General features: G+C 41.3%; 1 protein-coding gene across 1 annotated transcript in view; it reads left to right on the top strand.

Annotated features, from left to right (window-relative positions):
• tdrd9 (tudor domain containing 9) overlaps positions 1–12,932 on the top strand; it is a gene marked incomplete at its 5' end in the record, with an annotated part of 33,945 nt that extends 21,013 nt beyond the window's left edge. The window contains 14 exons of the mRNA XM_080414210.1: positions 3,539–3,639; positions 3,738–3,914; positions 6,109–6,220; positions 7,209–7,424; positions 8,077–8,166; positions 8,568–8,813; positions 9,085–9,246; positions 10,570–10,640; positions 10,932–11,041; positions 11,140–11,236; positions 11,457–11,595; positions 11,685–11,803; positions 11,950–12,022; positions 12,256–12,932. Of these exons, the coding sequence (XP_080270336.1) occupies positions 3,539–3,639; positions 3,738–3,914; positions 6,109–6,220; positions 7,209–7,424; positions 8,077–8,166; positions 8,568–8,813; positions 9,085–9,246; positions 10,570–10,640; positions 10,932–11,041; positions 11,140–11,236; positions 11,457–11,595; positions 11,685–11,803; positions 11,950–12,022; positions 12,256–12,354 (1,812 nt within the window). The 3' untranslated portion in view covers positions 12,355–12,932. The remainder of the gene's footprint in view (positions 1–3,538; positions 3,640–3,737; positions 3,915–6,108; positions 6,221–7,208; positions 7,425–8,076; positions 8,167–8,567; positions 8,814–9,084; positions 9,247–10,569; positions 10,641–10,931; positions 11,042–11,139; positions 11,237–11,456; positions 11,596–11,684; positions 11,804–11,949; positions 12,023–12,255) is intronic.
• Between the last annotated feature and the right edge of the window lie 128 nt (positions 12,933–13,060).

Genomic DNA, 13,060 nt, shown 5'->3' with positions numbered 1-13,060 from the left:
CAACCGGGCGCACATTAACAACAACAGCAGCACATGCATGTCCTCCTCCAGCCATGGACCTGTGTACAGTGTCTGTCGTCTGCCCGTGCAAACCACCTCCTAAAATAATTCGCTTGACTTCTAAAACGTTTGCAGACATAATTAAGGAGGTGAAACAGTGCCGATGTCAGTTTTCATCTGCAGCAGAGACACGACCGAGCGGATACATGGACCCACATCTCAGTCGACATACTCTCTACGCACACCGAGCCTCTAGCCTCTCAGGCTGGGTCTGTTTTGGCCATGTTCAACTTAAATATTTAGCCCTGAGATGCGAGGAGGAAGCAACATAACGTGCACTTGCCCACCGCCAAACAAGCTCAGAACAAAAAGGAGGAATTGTTTAACGACGTACTAAACTTTCTACGAGAGAGACAAGTCGGCTTCTCGGTCCCAGAGGGTGCATCCACACATGTCCGTACGCTAGCGTGCAACGGTACGCTACGTGACGGTAGCCCCGTTCACTCCCATGTTAAAAAAAAACCCGGAACGGTACTTCCGGTTTTAAACTTAACATGGGAGTGGATGGGACTTCCGTCGTCCGTACGACAACTTGATGGAGATGTGTGGATGTACCCAGAGACGACGACCTGCGGATCCCATCTACTGACTGTAAAGTTCAGCTGACGTTACTGTGACAGTGTGAGAAAGCTAGCAAACGTTACCTATGTGTTTTTGTGTCACTAACATCACCAGCACTCTGCGCATGGGGTAAATAATATTCCCCGTTTAGACAAAGCCTTCTAGTATAGTCTCGACAAATAGGCAGTGGTGGAAAGTAACTATTCTACTGCATAGAAACATATGAAATCAGACAATTTGAAACCCCTATTAAAATCGTCTAGGACTACATTTGCAAGTGCTCTATAGTCCACTAAATAGAATGGGGCCATGACACAAAGGCTACAGACCACTTTTGCAGTGGTGTAAAGTAACTAAGTACATTTACTCAAGTACTGTACTTAAGTACAATTTTGAGGTATTTGTACTTTACTTCAGTATTTCCAATTTCCAACACTTTTACTTCTACTCCACTACATCTCAGAGGCAAATATTGTACTTTTACTCCACTACAATTATTTGAAAACCGTAGTTACTAGTTACTTTTCAGATATACATTTGTATATTATAAAACATACATTAACCACTTTAGCCCTATTTTATACATAGGCTATTTGAAAATAGCCGATCTACAAGCTCACAATGGCGACGCGTTGTGAGCTTGTAGATCTGCTATTTTTTTTTTTTACATTTTAGTACTTTTACTTTTGGTACTTTAAGTACATTTTGATACCAATACTTTTGTACTTTTACTCGAGTACATTTTGAATTGCGGACTTTTACTTGTAACAGAGTACTTCTACATTGCAGTATTCATACTTTCACTTAAGTAAAACATTTGAGTACTTTTTCCACCACTGCACTTTTGTTTACACATGCATGTATCAATGGTGGCCAATAAAGACCTATTTACCTATTTCATAATACATCAAATTCATAGTGCTTTTCAAGGTTTTGAACAATTCAAAAAAGTAAAATAAACAACTTTGACCTGTCAGTCATCAATGGGTATTTACACAGTCAGGTGTAATTAAGAGTCAATATAAGCCCACCCATTTGAATGGGGACTTAAAATTACTTACTTAAAATACACCCATGTTACCCATTGACACATCAAGATGGCTGCTGTGGAATACTGTAGGTCTAAATTGGCCACCATTGAGATAGACAAAACAAAATTGGTCTGTAGTCTTTGTTTTACAATTCAGTTGTCTGGGGAACAGTGTCATATATTTTAATAGCTACATTCTCTCAAATATTGCATTGTTGAACATTGGAAAGGGGGAAAAAAGTTTAATTTGAAATGTTTGTCATTTAAAAAGGTCTGTGAACTTTTCATGGACCGTTTACTTGAAGATGTTTGTTTTGTATTATTTTTGGTATGTGAGTGATACAGCACTTTACTTTGGTACTTTACTTAGAGTTGAATTAAAACTCAAAAGTATTCAACCAGTGTGTGGACATTCTATTCAAAGTTTTCAATTGTTTATTGTTTGTTGTTTTCAGACACTATTTTGTAAGTGCAGTGTACATTAACCATTTAATGATTTAGAAATTGGTAACTCAGGAAAACATAGAATATATTAAAAAAGAAGCATTAATATCGATCATTGCCATAGGAAAAAAAAAAAAAACGACCTACCCATCCTTCCCATGAGGAAATAAAATAAAATAAAAAATAAAATTGCTACCCGTCATTCCCACAAAAAAATAAAAATAAAAATAAAATAAAATAAATTCCCTACCTACTCAGCCCTAAAATGACAGCCAACCGGAAACCAAAGTTTTATTTTGTTAGGCCTATTCAGGGCAGGGAAACGAATGTCCTGAAATATCCTGGTACCAAATAAAATGTACTTCTGCTTTCTGTTACTTCTCTTACTAGGTGTTATTCTTCTTGGGGTGGGGGGGGGGGGGTAAAACCTTTTTTACTTAAGCTGGAAAGTGGAAAATAACTAGAAATTTTTTGGGGGGGCAATGAATGGTAGAATAGCATCATAGTTGCCATCACTATTTACTCCATTAACTGTTAATAAAGTGTTAACAGATTGTTAACAGCCGCTTTATTTTCTGCGCATTTTCAGCTTGTCACCTTGGTGTGGACTCAAGTTTTAGAATGTTGCAATGTCTGGTCACCCTTGTTGTGTACACAATGTTTTTGTATTGGCCGCTCTCATCGATAAATCGTAAATTACTGCCCCTCACCAGCAGATTGGTGTGTAGGCTACATGAATATAGACGGCCCCTACCCACTTTGTATAAAGAGTCAGAGTAGCTTTTAGTAACCTACAAATGAAGATGAATGAGCCACTGAAGAAGGGGGAAAAAAATAATGTTCCAAAAAAAACGTACAAGAACAGTCCTGGGACTGAATTGAACCTTCATAAAATCGGTCCTAACTAATGCTCATTATATAAGATGGATCCATTTCTGTTTACTCGGTCTGTGTCTCAGAGGAGGGCTGTGGACCGTTTCGAATCCTGCCTACCAATGACATTATCGGTAGGGCAGGTTTGGTCATTTCAGATTTCAAACTTTTTTTTTTACATATTTATTTTTTATTAATGCAAAAACAATGGCTTCTATTTCAGCGTTCTAACTTTCCAGGGAGAAAAAGGCTGTAGTTTTATTAGTCTTGGAATGCCCATCGATTATGTCATTGGTAGGCAGGTTTATGAACTGTTTTATGAACTGGTCATCTGAAGAACCAAAATAAAAAAGGGGGCGGGGGAATGTTAAATTGTGATTAATCAATCTCAATGGCAGTAGAATAATAGTAGAATAAGTTCTTAATATGTAAGTAGTTAATGGTTCAACCCACTGACTGATATTTCATAGTGTGTAAGTAGTGAATGGTTCAGCCTACTGACGGTTATCTGTCTTAACGTGTAAGTTGTGAATAGGTCAACCCACTGATGGTCTGTGTGTTTGGTCTCAGGTGAGAAACCTGCCTCAGTACAGCTTTCTGTACTACAAGCAGCTGCAGTCACTGTTCCGTCAATGTGGCCAGGTCAAGGCCATATCCTTTGAAAGTTCCAGGTAACTTTGAATTCAAATTGCCTTCTTACAAAGAATGCTACAAAAGGGGCCACCTCATCACGCTTTACAATTGTTTGTGCGCATCTGTGTGTCTTCAGAGCATATGTGGAGTTCCACAGGACGTCCAGGGGCTCTGGGGTGCTGCCTGAAGTGACCCTGGCCCTGTTCCTGAACCTTCAGAGCCTGCCCTTGGACCTATTGGTCTACCTGAATGATGAGATTGAAGACTGTGCCCACTCCCAGGGGAAAACCATCGCTCACATGAAATACACACGGTAGGGAAGACATCAACATCCACCTTTTAACCACATGAATCCTAGCACCCCTATTCTAGACAAGTCATAATTAGTCTGGGAGGCTTCGGCTCAAAGCCTGGACAGCAGGGGCGCGGCCACTGATTTCTGATTCAAATCAACAGCCAATGAAGAAAAGGGGGCGGGATCCACATGCAGTGGGTCTTACATGTAAATAGGAGCGACGGGAAGCAATTTCCCCTTGAGAAATTGCGGCCGCCATTGTTGTGTACTGCTGTTTGCCTCTCGTCGGACTTTTTAGACGAGTAGACCGGTAAGAGGCGTGTCCGCTCAGATTCTGAGCGCAACGCACATCCGGCCCACAGATAGCAGGGCTTTGGCCCAGAAGTTCCTTCGCAGCTCCCGTTTGTATGCGAGGCGAAAAACTTCTGGGAACTCAGATTAAGTCATAATAGGTGAACAGTTGGCCAAAATAGCAGATCTACAAGCAACGCGTTGTGAGCTTGTAGATTTGGTGTAGAGGGAAAAAAGGGAGTCGTCCAAGTACAGACCCCGGTCAATGAAGTATAAGTGGGTGAAGGTCAGCGAGAACTACAGTTTTGGAAAGCAACTGCCACACACACACACACACACACACACACACACACACACACACACACAGGCTACACTCATCGTTGGCCTGGGTCTAGGTGTTAATATAACTTGACATCCTAGTAGTCTGTGTGACCCTCCACAGCTCTCAGCTACATGAAGGCTTTTTTAGACCGAGGCATCTCCTGACAGTCCTATCAGGACTGTGACATGGAGTTGCACATACACATTAAAGCAGCTCAATCATTACTATTCCCTCAGCCAGGATCCTGTATGTACAATTACCTACTACTAGTGTACATGTTATGTCTCTCAGTTACTCATTTGATTCTTTAAACTGATAAGACATTTAAGACAATGTACTGTAATGTTTATAGCTGATAAAATGCTTCTCGGGAAGGCATCACAAGAAAGAGCACATACCACATAAATTCGGCTATTCAACTAGAGGTTTGAACGGTTCACAAAATTCACTCTTTTGTTCGATACAATATTTTGGTGTCACGATTCGGTACTTTTCGGTAAAGTGGAAACTCATTTGCTGGATTTAGCTGTATTGAACTTGGTAGAGCCTCAGCAGCTAACGCATGCTATCTATTTAGGAGGAGCGGCTGAGATTGTCGCTAAATGAGAATTGCTGATCCACCTTGAGGCCAGGTTATCTAATTTCATAGCTTCTTAGCTCTGTGACATCATCTCTGTGGGAATATGTTGGTTTTAACGATATGTAAGCTTTAACAAATAAACCAAATTGTACACAGTGCACCACTTTTATGATCTGTGCATTTACTGGCTAACTTCATACTCACCATCACACATGGTGAGGGAATACAGCGTACCGTACAGTCCGTAGTGCATGTGGACCTGAGCGCCTCGTACTGAACGGTTCAATATGAATACATGTACCCTTGCACTCCTAAATAATACACTCCTATACTCTTCCTTAAGACTTAAACACAGAATGCCTCTGGTCGGATTTGTTTGTCTCTCTGTTCACTGTCTGTAGCTATCTGAATAAAGCATAAAATGAAAAAATAATCTTAAACCTGCAATCCCGAACTTTTTCTTTTAGGAAATACAAATTTATTGTGATCAATCTGTATGGTAGAGTATGTTTGTACAATATAATCGACACAATTGGGGTGGTTGTAGTTGGTCTACCTGCTCTTCTTTTGAGAAATGTATATCCTGTGGTCGGGTAGGACCTCTTATGTCTGACAAATGGTATTGCATGAAGCTCAAATCGCAATTTAACATCTTATTGTCATAAAGCTCAAATCGCAATTTATCGTCTTTTATCTACTTTTGAGCTGTTAAAGAAAGCCTGTTTGGATAGGCTTTCTGTAACATCAGAATCTGTCAGCACCGCTGCCCTAAACATGTAGTGTTACTGTTAGTAGGAATACACAGAAGCACCCGGGAGGCAAATTTCTACACAAAAAAGGCAAAAACAAAGGAGTATTCTTTTTTTTATTTTTTTTATTCAGAATGGGTTCCCAGATTGCTCAAAGGTAGAAATTCTGGTGCTCACATGCGGATATAAATAGTTATGGATTGAAGACAAAAGATCTCTGGGAGAAAAACTGACCTGACTCTCCCCTGGCTGTGTGTTGTTGCTGTGCAGGGTGAACGTGGATCTCCAGACCCACTCTGTGAGCCTGATGGGAGTGCTGAGCAGCAACATTGACCCAAAGAAGCTACCTCCTAACCCCATGTTTGTGGTCAACATTACAGAGGTCAGTCCCCATAACAGATTTATTGATTATCAGCAGAGTTGGACGGAGGTTATGTCTGTCTGTTTCTGATTTTCACGAAATTTGGTGGTTATGATCAATGGGCTGCTTCGAAGAGATGATTAACTTTTGGATCAAAAAGGTCAGAGGACAATTTCAAGGGAAACATTACTCACTTGCATCTTAAGATGAGCATTTTTGAATTAGATGAATTCAAGGGCTCAGAGATTGATCATTTTCGAATTAGATGAATTCAAGGTCTCAGAGATTGATTGAACATTTTTTTATTAGATGAATTCAAGGTCTCAGAGATTGATTGATTGAATACATTATTAACATGCTTATTAACAGTACAGGTAGTACAGTCAAAGGTTATGCTAAAAGGATAACGCAAAAAAAATGTTGTGGTCCTTGGTACTCAATTTATCAATACATATAAAACAGTCAATACAATACAAAATATACTAAAAAACATAATGGAATAAAGCTACGTAAAATCATAAGGTATATTTACAGTTTTTTTTTTGTAGGGGAGGGGGTGGGGGTCAGGGGGATTAACTCATTGAACACCTCGTTAGTATAAACTATGTTCACTTGTATTTTTACAAAAGGAATTCAAGGTCCTTTAATCCTTCTACTCCGCTACCACCCAGTGGTGTAGGTATGCATGCACTCTACTGAATGCAGTCTTTCTAGTAATTGCTTAGATGGTTCTGTGCATATTGATACTGCTTGGAGCTTATAACCAGAATATTTAAATTAATTGTATCGTCACATTACATTATTAGGTTGCTGTATTGCTAACTGAGTAAGTCTGTTATAAAACTGACGTAAGAACTTCAGCAATATCAAAACCTGAAGGTAAAAACGGTTGCGTGTGCTTAAGCTCTCAAAAGAATTAAATCACAGCAGTGAAAGTCAAATCAATCCTCTGAAAGCCTATGAACCACATAGGATTCATCCTCTCTGATTTGGGTGATTGTTCGTCCAGGTGGTGGAGGTGGGTCACTTCTGGGGCTTCCAGGCAGACGAGGCCAGCATGGAGAAGCAGCGGCATCTGACAAAAGAGATTAACATGCGTGAGCAGCATCCGGTCACTGTATCCCTCTACCCCAACCTTCTGTGCCTGGCTCCCTACTCGGAGAGTGATGAGCAATGCATGTACTACCGCGCCAAGATCCTACATATGCGCGGCAGCTCTGTGGAGGTTGGTATGGCTTGCAACAAGTGTCCATTATCATGAATTCACTGGATGTGACATTATTTGTTGACAATAGTGATGATGTCTTTTTGTAGGCGAAAAGGCTGTTCACACCAAGCACGATTAAATACAACGATAACTAAAAAGATAAAAATCGTTCTAACTCAAGAAGACAATGGTGAAAGATAGTTATCGTTATAGTTGTGGTGCTTGGTGTGAACAGCCCTTAACCCGTAAGATACTACCACCATGAGTTCCTATGGCAGATTTCTGATTGAATCTTTGCATTAGATTTAGAAAAAATCAAGCAAATAAGCGTTGTGGCAAACAACGGCTCATGATGTTCACATGATTTGTTCAACAAGATAATCTGTTTGTTTTTTACCAGCCAGGCTGTACGGAGAGAATTCTATTTTCTAACAAAATGTGACCTTTGTCCAGAACTATGGGATATTAACAAGTGTAATTTATGTTAAAGAACAAAACATAAAACCCTTAGGTTTATGTTAACCACAGAGCTTATGTACTGCATAAATCAAAAACCCATGGTGGAAAAAAGCTTTGAAAATCTCTTACGGTATCTTTACCACAACGTTTTAGGGCTACAAACTTTAACACTGTTTGTTGGTGTATCAGTAAAGTCTTCTGTTTTGTACAGGTGTTCTTTGTGGACTTTGGCAATACCACAGTGGTGGCCAGCAGCAACCTCAAGGAGCTTCCTGCGGACCTCATGTCATCCCCATTTCAGGTATATGTCACTAGGTTTATTGAAGCAAACAAAAAAAAGACTGATTAGGTTAACCTACTGACGATCTGTTAATCAAACTTAATACATTTTAAACAATTATGTGCTCCATGTTTTGGGGTGTCACGATATCGTGGAAACATGAAACTGTCCTGCTGTATTCGTGCGCATCAGCCATTGGTGTGTACAGTATGTGTTGTGCATCAAGTTCAACTAAGAGACTGAAAATCCGTAAATGTCAGACATTTGATATGCGCCTCTTGATATCTATAGCGCTTGATGTTTCCAGACTTCAAAGGAGAAAAAAACATTTCATATTGTTTTACTTTTTCCTTGGATAATGGTTGTCGTCATCAAATATTATGTCGACTTGACTACTTTCACTCCTTTGACTGTGATGTCAGGCGAAGGAGTTCCACATCGCCGGCATGCAGCCTTCAGCCCAGTCCATGATCCTGGGTGACCACTGGAGTAGCCGAGCCCGTGACCGCTTCATCACTCTGGTGAAAGGCCGCTCTCTCATCGTGACACTGTACTCCATCCTGCATGGCATAATGCGTGTGGACCTGCTCTCAGACAACAGCAGTGTGGCCGACATCATGGTGAAGGAAGGCCACGCTATCAAGGCAGAGGAGAGCTATGACTCAACGGTAACGTGACTGACTCCGTTTAAAAGTATGGCATTTGAGGTTATCGATCTGTCAGTGGTCTGTAAAGCCTGATTAATACTTTGTCATTCGACAGTGTCACAGATGTACAAGCTCACAACACCTCTCATCAGCACACTTTGAAAGCTAATAGATATTTTTTGTGAGCGGCACCATTGTACAAAGGAGTATAAATTAAGCATAAGACTTGAGAGAGCCAAACAAATTCTATTATCACAGTCTGGTGTGCGTGTTTATGTATGTCTTCTTATAGCAAAACCATGAGGTACTATTGGCCATGTACAAGGACATGAAGGAAGGCACCTACGCCCAAAACTCCGCCAGCAGTTCCTGGAAGGACCGCAACAAGGAAGAGACTGAGCTCATTGACAACCTGCTGTCCCATTTCTCCAGGAACAGCCAGTGCCAAGCCAAGGTAAGACACATTGGTCTTCTTAAATGTCTTTCTGGGCGACTCGCCACATGATGGCATCATCCCACCATTGGTCTGTTTGTCCAGCAGGGGGAGACATTTTGGTGAGGCCAGTTTTAGTTTTGTAGACATAAAGCAAGAGCCACACCCATTCTGTCTGGTAGTCCAGACAATAATAGTGGAGTCAGACATGTTGAATTTCAACAAGTAGAATAGGACAAAACGTATTGGTTTATTTGTTTCCACAGCCAATACAGACATCAGCACACACAAAAATTAATCGTGTCCCATTTAGTTGTTGGGGTAATTGCAGAGTACATTTACACCTACATGGAATTCATTGTCTACATTTTACCCATCCTAACTATTGAACTGTGGGTAACTTTTCTATCCATTTTCAAGAAACAGGCACATTTAGGTAGACTTATATTATTGGTTAGTTGGGGTGAGTGAAAGGTCTAAATGGCCATTGAGGTACGTGATTATCAGAAGCACAAAGCTCTTCCCAAAGCATGCCCTTTTTCATGGTATTGTCCTGTACCTGCTACTGATTCACCAGCCACAGCAGGGTTAGGGTTAGAAAATGTCTTAGTGTGTGCGTGCTTGTACAGTATATCTGTCCTTCGCGTATCTCGAGAACCGTCCAACTGATCGACTTTGCACTTGGCACACGTAACACCAAGAACCCGAGGGAGTGTCTTGTGAATTAATCAGATCAGCGGTTCTCCAAAAATATCGAAGTCCACAAATCCCGTTAGTTATGGAGATCCTTGATGTCAATAAATGTTACATCATTGTACTGATGTCACAGACTGGCCTTCAAGGTTACTCAGGGTTTCCTCAGGAAAATAATTTGTCTAGCTTCTAATGGAGGGGTACATTATATATGGTAAATATCTCAATGGGGATACTATATCAATATAACTATGGGTTCACACCCACATCATTTTTTTAGGTCAAAGGTTTACTTTCGTTTTGAATCGACGAACGTGCTAAGCTATGCAGTAGTCACAGAAATCACTTATTGTTCAATAAAAAAAACATCACTACTGCTGTTTTGAATCTGACATAAGGAACCAACGTAAACAGTAAAGCTTTTCATACGGAAGGCTTTATAAGCTGCTTGCTGCATTCAGGTACTTTCACACTTCATTTAGTAATTAATTTGGGTTTGACTCTCTGGGTGCTGCACTAAGAAACGGGTGTCGCCTGTGAATGACAGATACTGCACTAAGTACTAGTTTAAATAAATAAATGCATATCAGACTGATTTATTGTATATTGTAATTCCATGTCCAATGGTTGCCTTCCCTTCCAATGCCCCAGGTTCGCGTGAACGGACCGTCCAGTCCATACGTATCCACCTTCCACAGCATGAGCCAAGTCACACACTACCTGTGAGTAAACCATGTGTACAGATATCACCTCTTAACCTCTTATGCCCTATTTTATACTTTGTCATACAACGGTGACACACAAAAATAGTAGAACTACAAGCTCACCATGTGATGCATTGTCGTCTGACACCAGAAACAGAAATGTATGAATAACACCTGTATTGTTACATGCCTATATTGAAGCACAAATTAAATGATCACAGACAGATTCAGAGGTGGCAGAAGTATGATGGAAAAATGCCATATTGCCTGTTATCCATGTGCTTATTGAACGTGTGCTCCACCACCCAGGTCAGCTTGCATAGCGAAGAACAGCATCAACTCCGCGGCACTGAACCCCAATCCTCAGAACAAACACCTGCGGATGCTGGTGGCTGGAAGTGTGGCAGTTAGCGCTTCAGGTACATGGATCAAAGCCACAAGTGACTCAATCCAGAAATGGACATGACTTTTTACCGTGTGTGTGTGTGTGTGTGTGTGTTTGTCTGTCTCTTCGCAGGTTTCCGTATTCTACTTAACGACACCACCCTCATGCCTGACATACCCGGGCTTCCAGCACTCGTCACCATGCTCTTCACACCTGTCATGGAGCTTCGGTCAGTCAGACACCATTTTATACATTTTTATGTTTTGGTTCTTTTTTGTTTCCCCAGCATTTGCATTTTCAGCACTTGGGAGTTGCATCTGATGTATGACCTGTGCTATATAAATAAAGTCTGACTATTTGGCAATGCTGAACCCATGGAAGGCATTTGAAATGGCCCCCCCCACTTGATTAATATATTCTCTTATGTTCTGTCTGCTTTTTCTTTTAAGCACCAACATGGAGAGGACCTGCTACACAGGCGCCCTCTGTGGCCTGGGGTGGAACAGTCAGACTCGAGAGGCCATCATACCTGACCACGATATGGAGCTGGCTTTTGACGTCAAGTTCGATGTGGACGACATCACAGAGGTATCAGTCGTTGACTTGTTTAAGACAGAAAGAGCCCTACAAAGTCACGGAACGGAAAATAAATGTGCACGTTTGATCTTTCCACTCAGATCAACGCCTTGCGAGCAGCCATCAACTGTCTGGCTTGTGAGGGGCCCAGCGGCCCTCTAAACCTGGGGCCCGACAGGATCAGCCGCCTGCAGGACGACTGTCGAGATCGCCTTATCAGGTCTTTACACACACACACACACACACACACACACACACACACACACACACACACACAGATGTACACAGAATGAAACACCAGTCATTTCACATCAGCAGACAATGCAACTGAGCAGTTATTTATAGCTCATTTAATTTGTTTTACAGACTGTTTGCCAAGTCACCTACCAGAGAGCAGATCATTCCAGTGATCTATGAGAAAACAGGGAAATGGAACCAGGTACAGTAAATGAGGCTTCACACATCCACACCAGTTAATTTGTCAAGTATTACGTTTATACCGCGCCACATGTTGTGTCTTCTAATGCTTTTTAACTGTATGTGTGTGTGTGTGTGTGTGTGTGTGTGTGTGTGTGTGTGTGTGTGTGTGTGTGTGTGTGTGTGTGTGTGTGTGTGTGTGTGTGTGTGTGTGTGTGTGTGTGTGTGTGTGTGTGTGTGTGTGTGTGTGTGTAGGTGGACCCCTCTCTGAAGATGGATATTGTTCAAGCGGAGGGTGTGAAGCGCAGAGGTGTTCTCTTCCAGCTGCATCCAGTCACTCTCCTCAACAACTGACGGATCACTAAGAATCCGGACTCCACACCCTTCAATGTTGCGCTTTTAAGTTTTGTTCAACCAAAGTGGACTCCACACCCTTCAATGTTGCTCTTTTAAGTTTGCTCTTTTAAGTTTTGTTCAACTGAAGTGCGACTCCCAACTCTCAATGTGACTCCTTAAGTTTATTTTATTTTATTCAGATGAAGTGGACTCCACTCCCTTCAAAGACAAACTAGCATTCCATTTGAATACAAGATACAGCTGGTGCCATTAGAACCATGGCAAAGTTCCTAATACCTGTTTTAGATTGAAATCCAGCTTCTTTTGTTGTTTAATAATAATTTGTTGTACTGATTTCTGCCTGCTGTATACAGTACTGTTGCTAGTTGTAGCAGTGCCTCAGTTGTGAGCCAATAAAAATGCTTTTGAGTGTTTCTAACAGATGAGACTCGTCAATCACAGTCTGCACTTAAACATAGAAACAGTCTCATTGTGACCTGTGAGCTAAGCTAAATTTGTCACCTCAACACTAGCGCACACAAAACGAAAGGGGTTTCAATGCCAGAAGCAGTTGGTTTGTATTTATAGTGCACCATTTCAACTCCCCGCATGGTTTACCCAACGTAGTGTACACACACCAGAAGGCATGAACAAATCAAAATTAGCTCTGACTGCATACATGGATTGACCTTCCCCGTCTAATCGACTCAAAGTGAAGCAAACC

The sequence above is a fragment of the Gymnoscopelus braueri genome, assembly GCF_963280865.1.
Source record: "Gymnoscopelus braueri genome assembly, chromosome: 19".
Classification (NCBI taxonomy): Eukaryota; Metazoa; Chordata; class Actinopteri; order Myctophiformes; family Myctophidae; genus Gymnoscopelus; species Gymnoscopelus braueri.
This window is presented reverse-complemented; position numbering and strand designations above follow the sequence as displayed.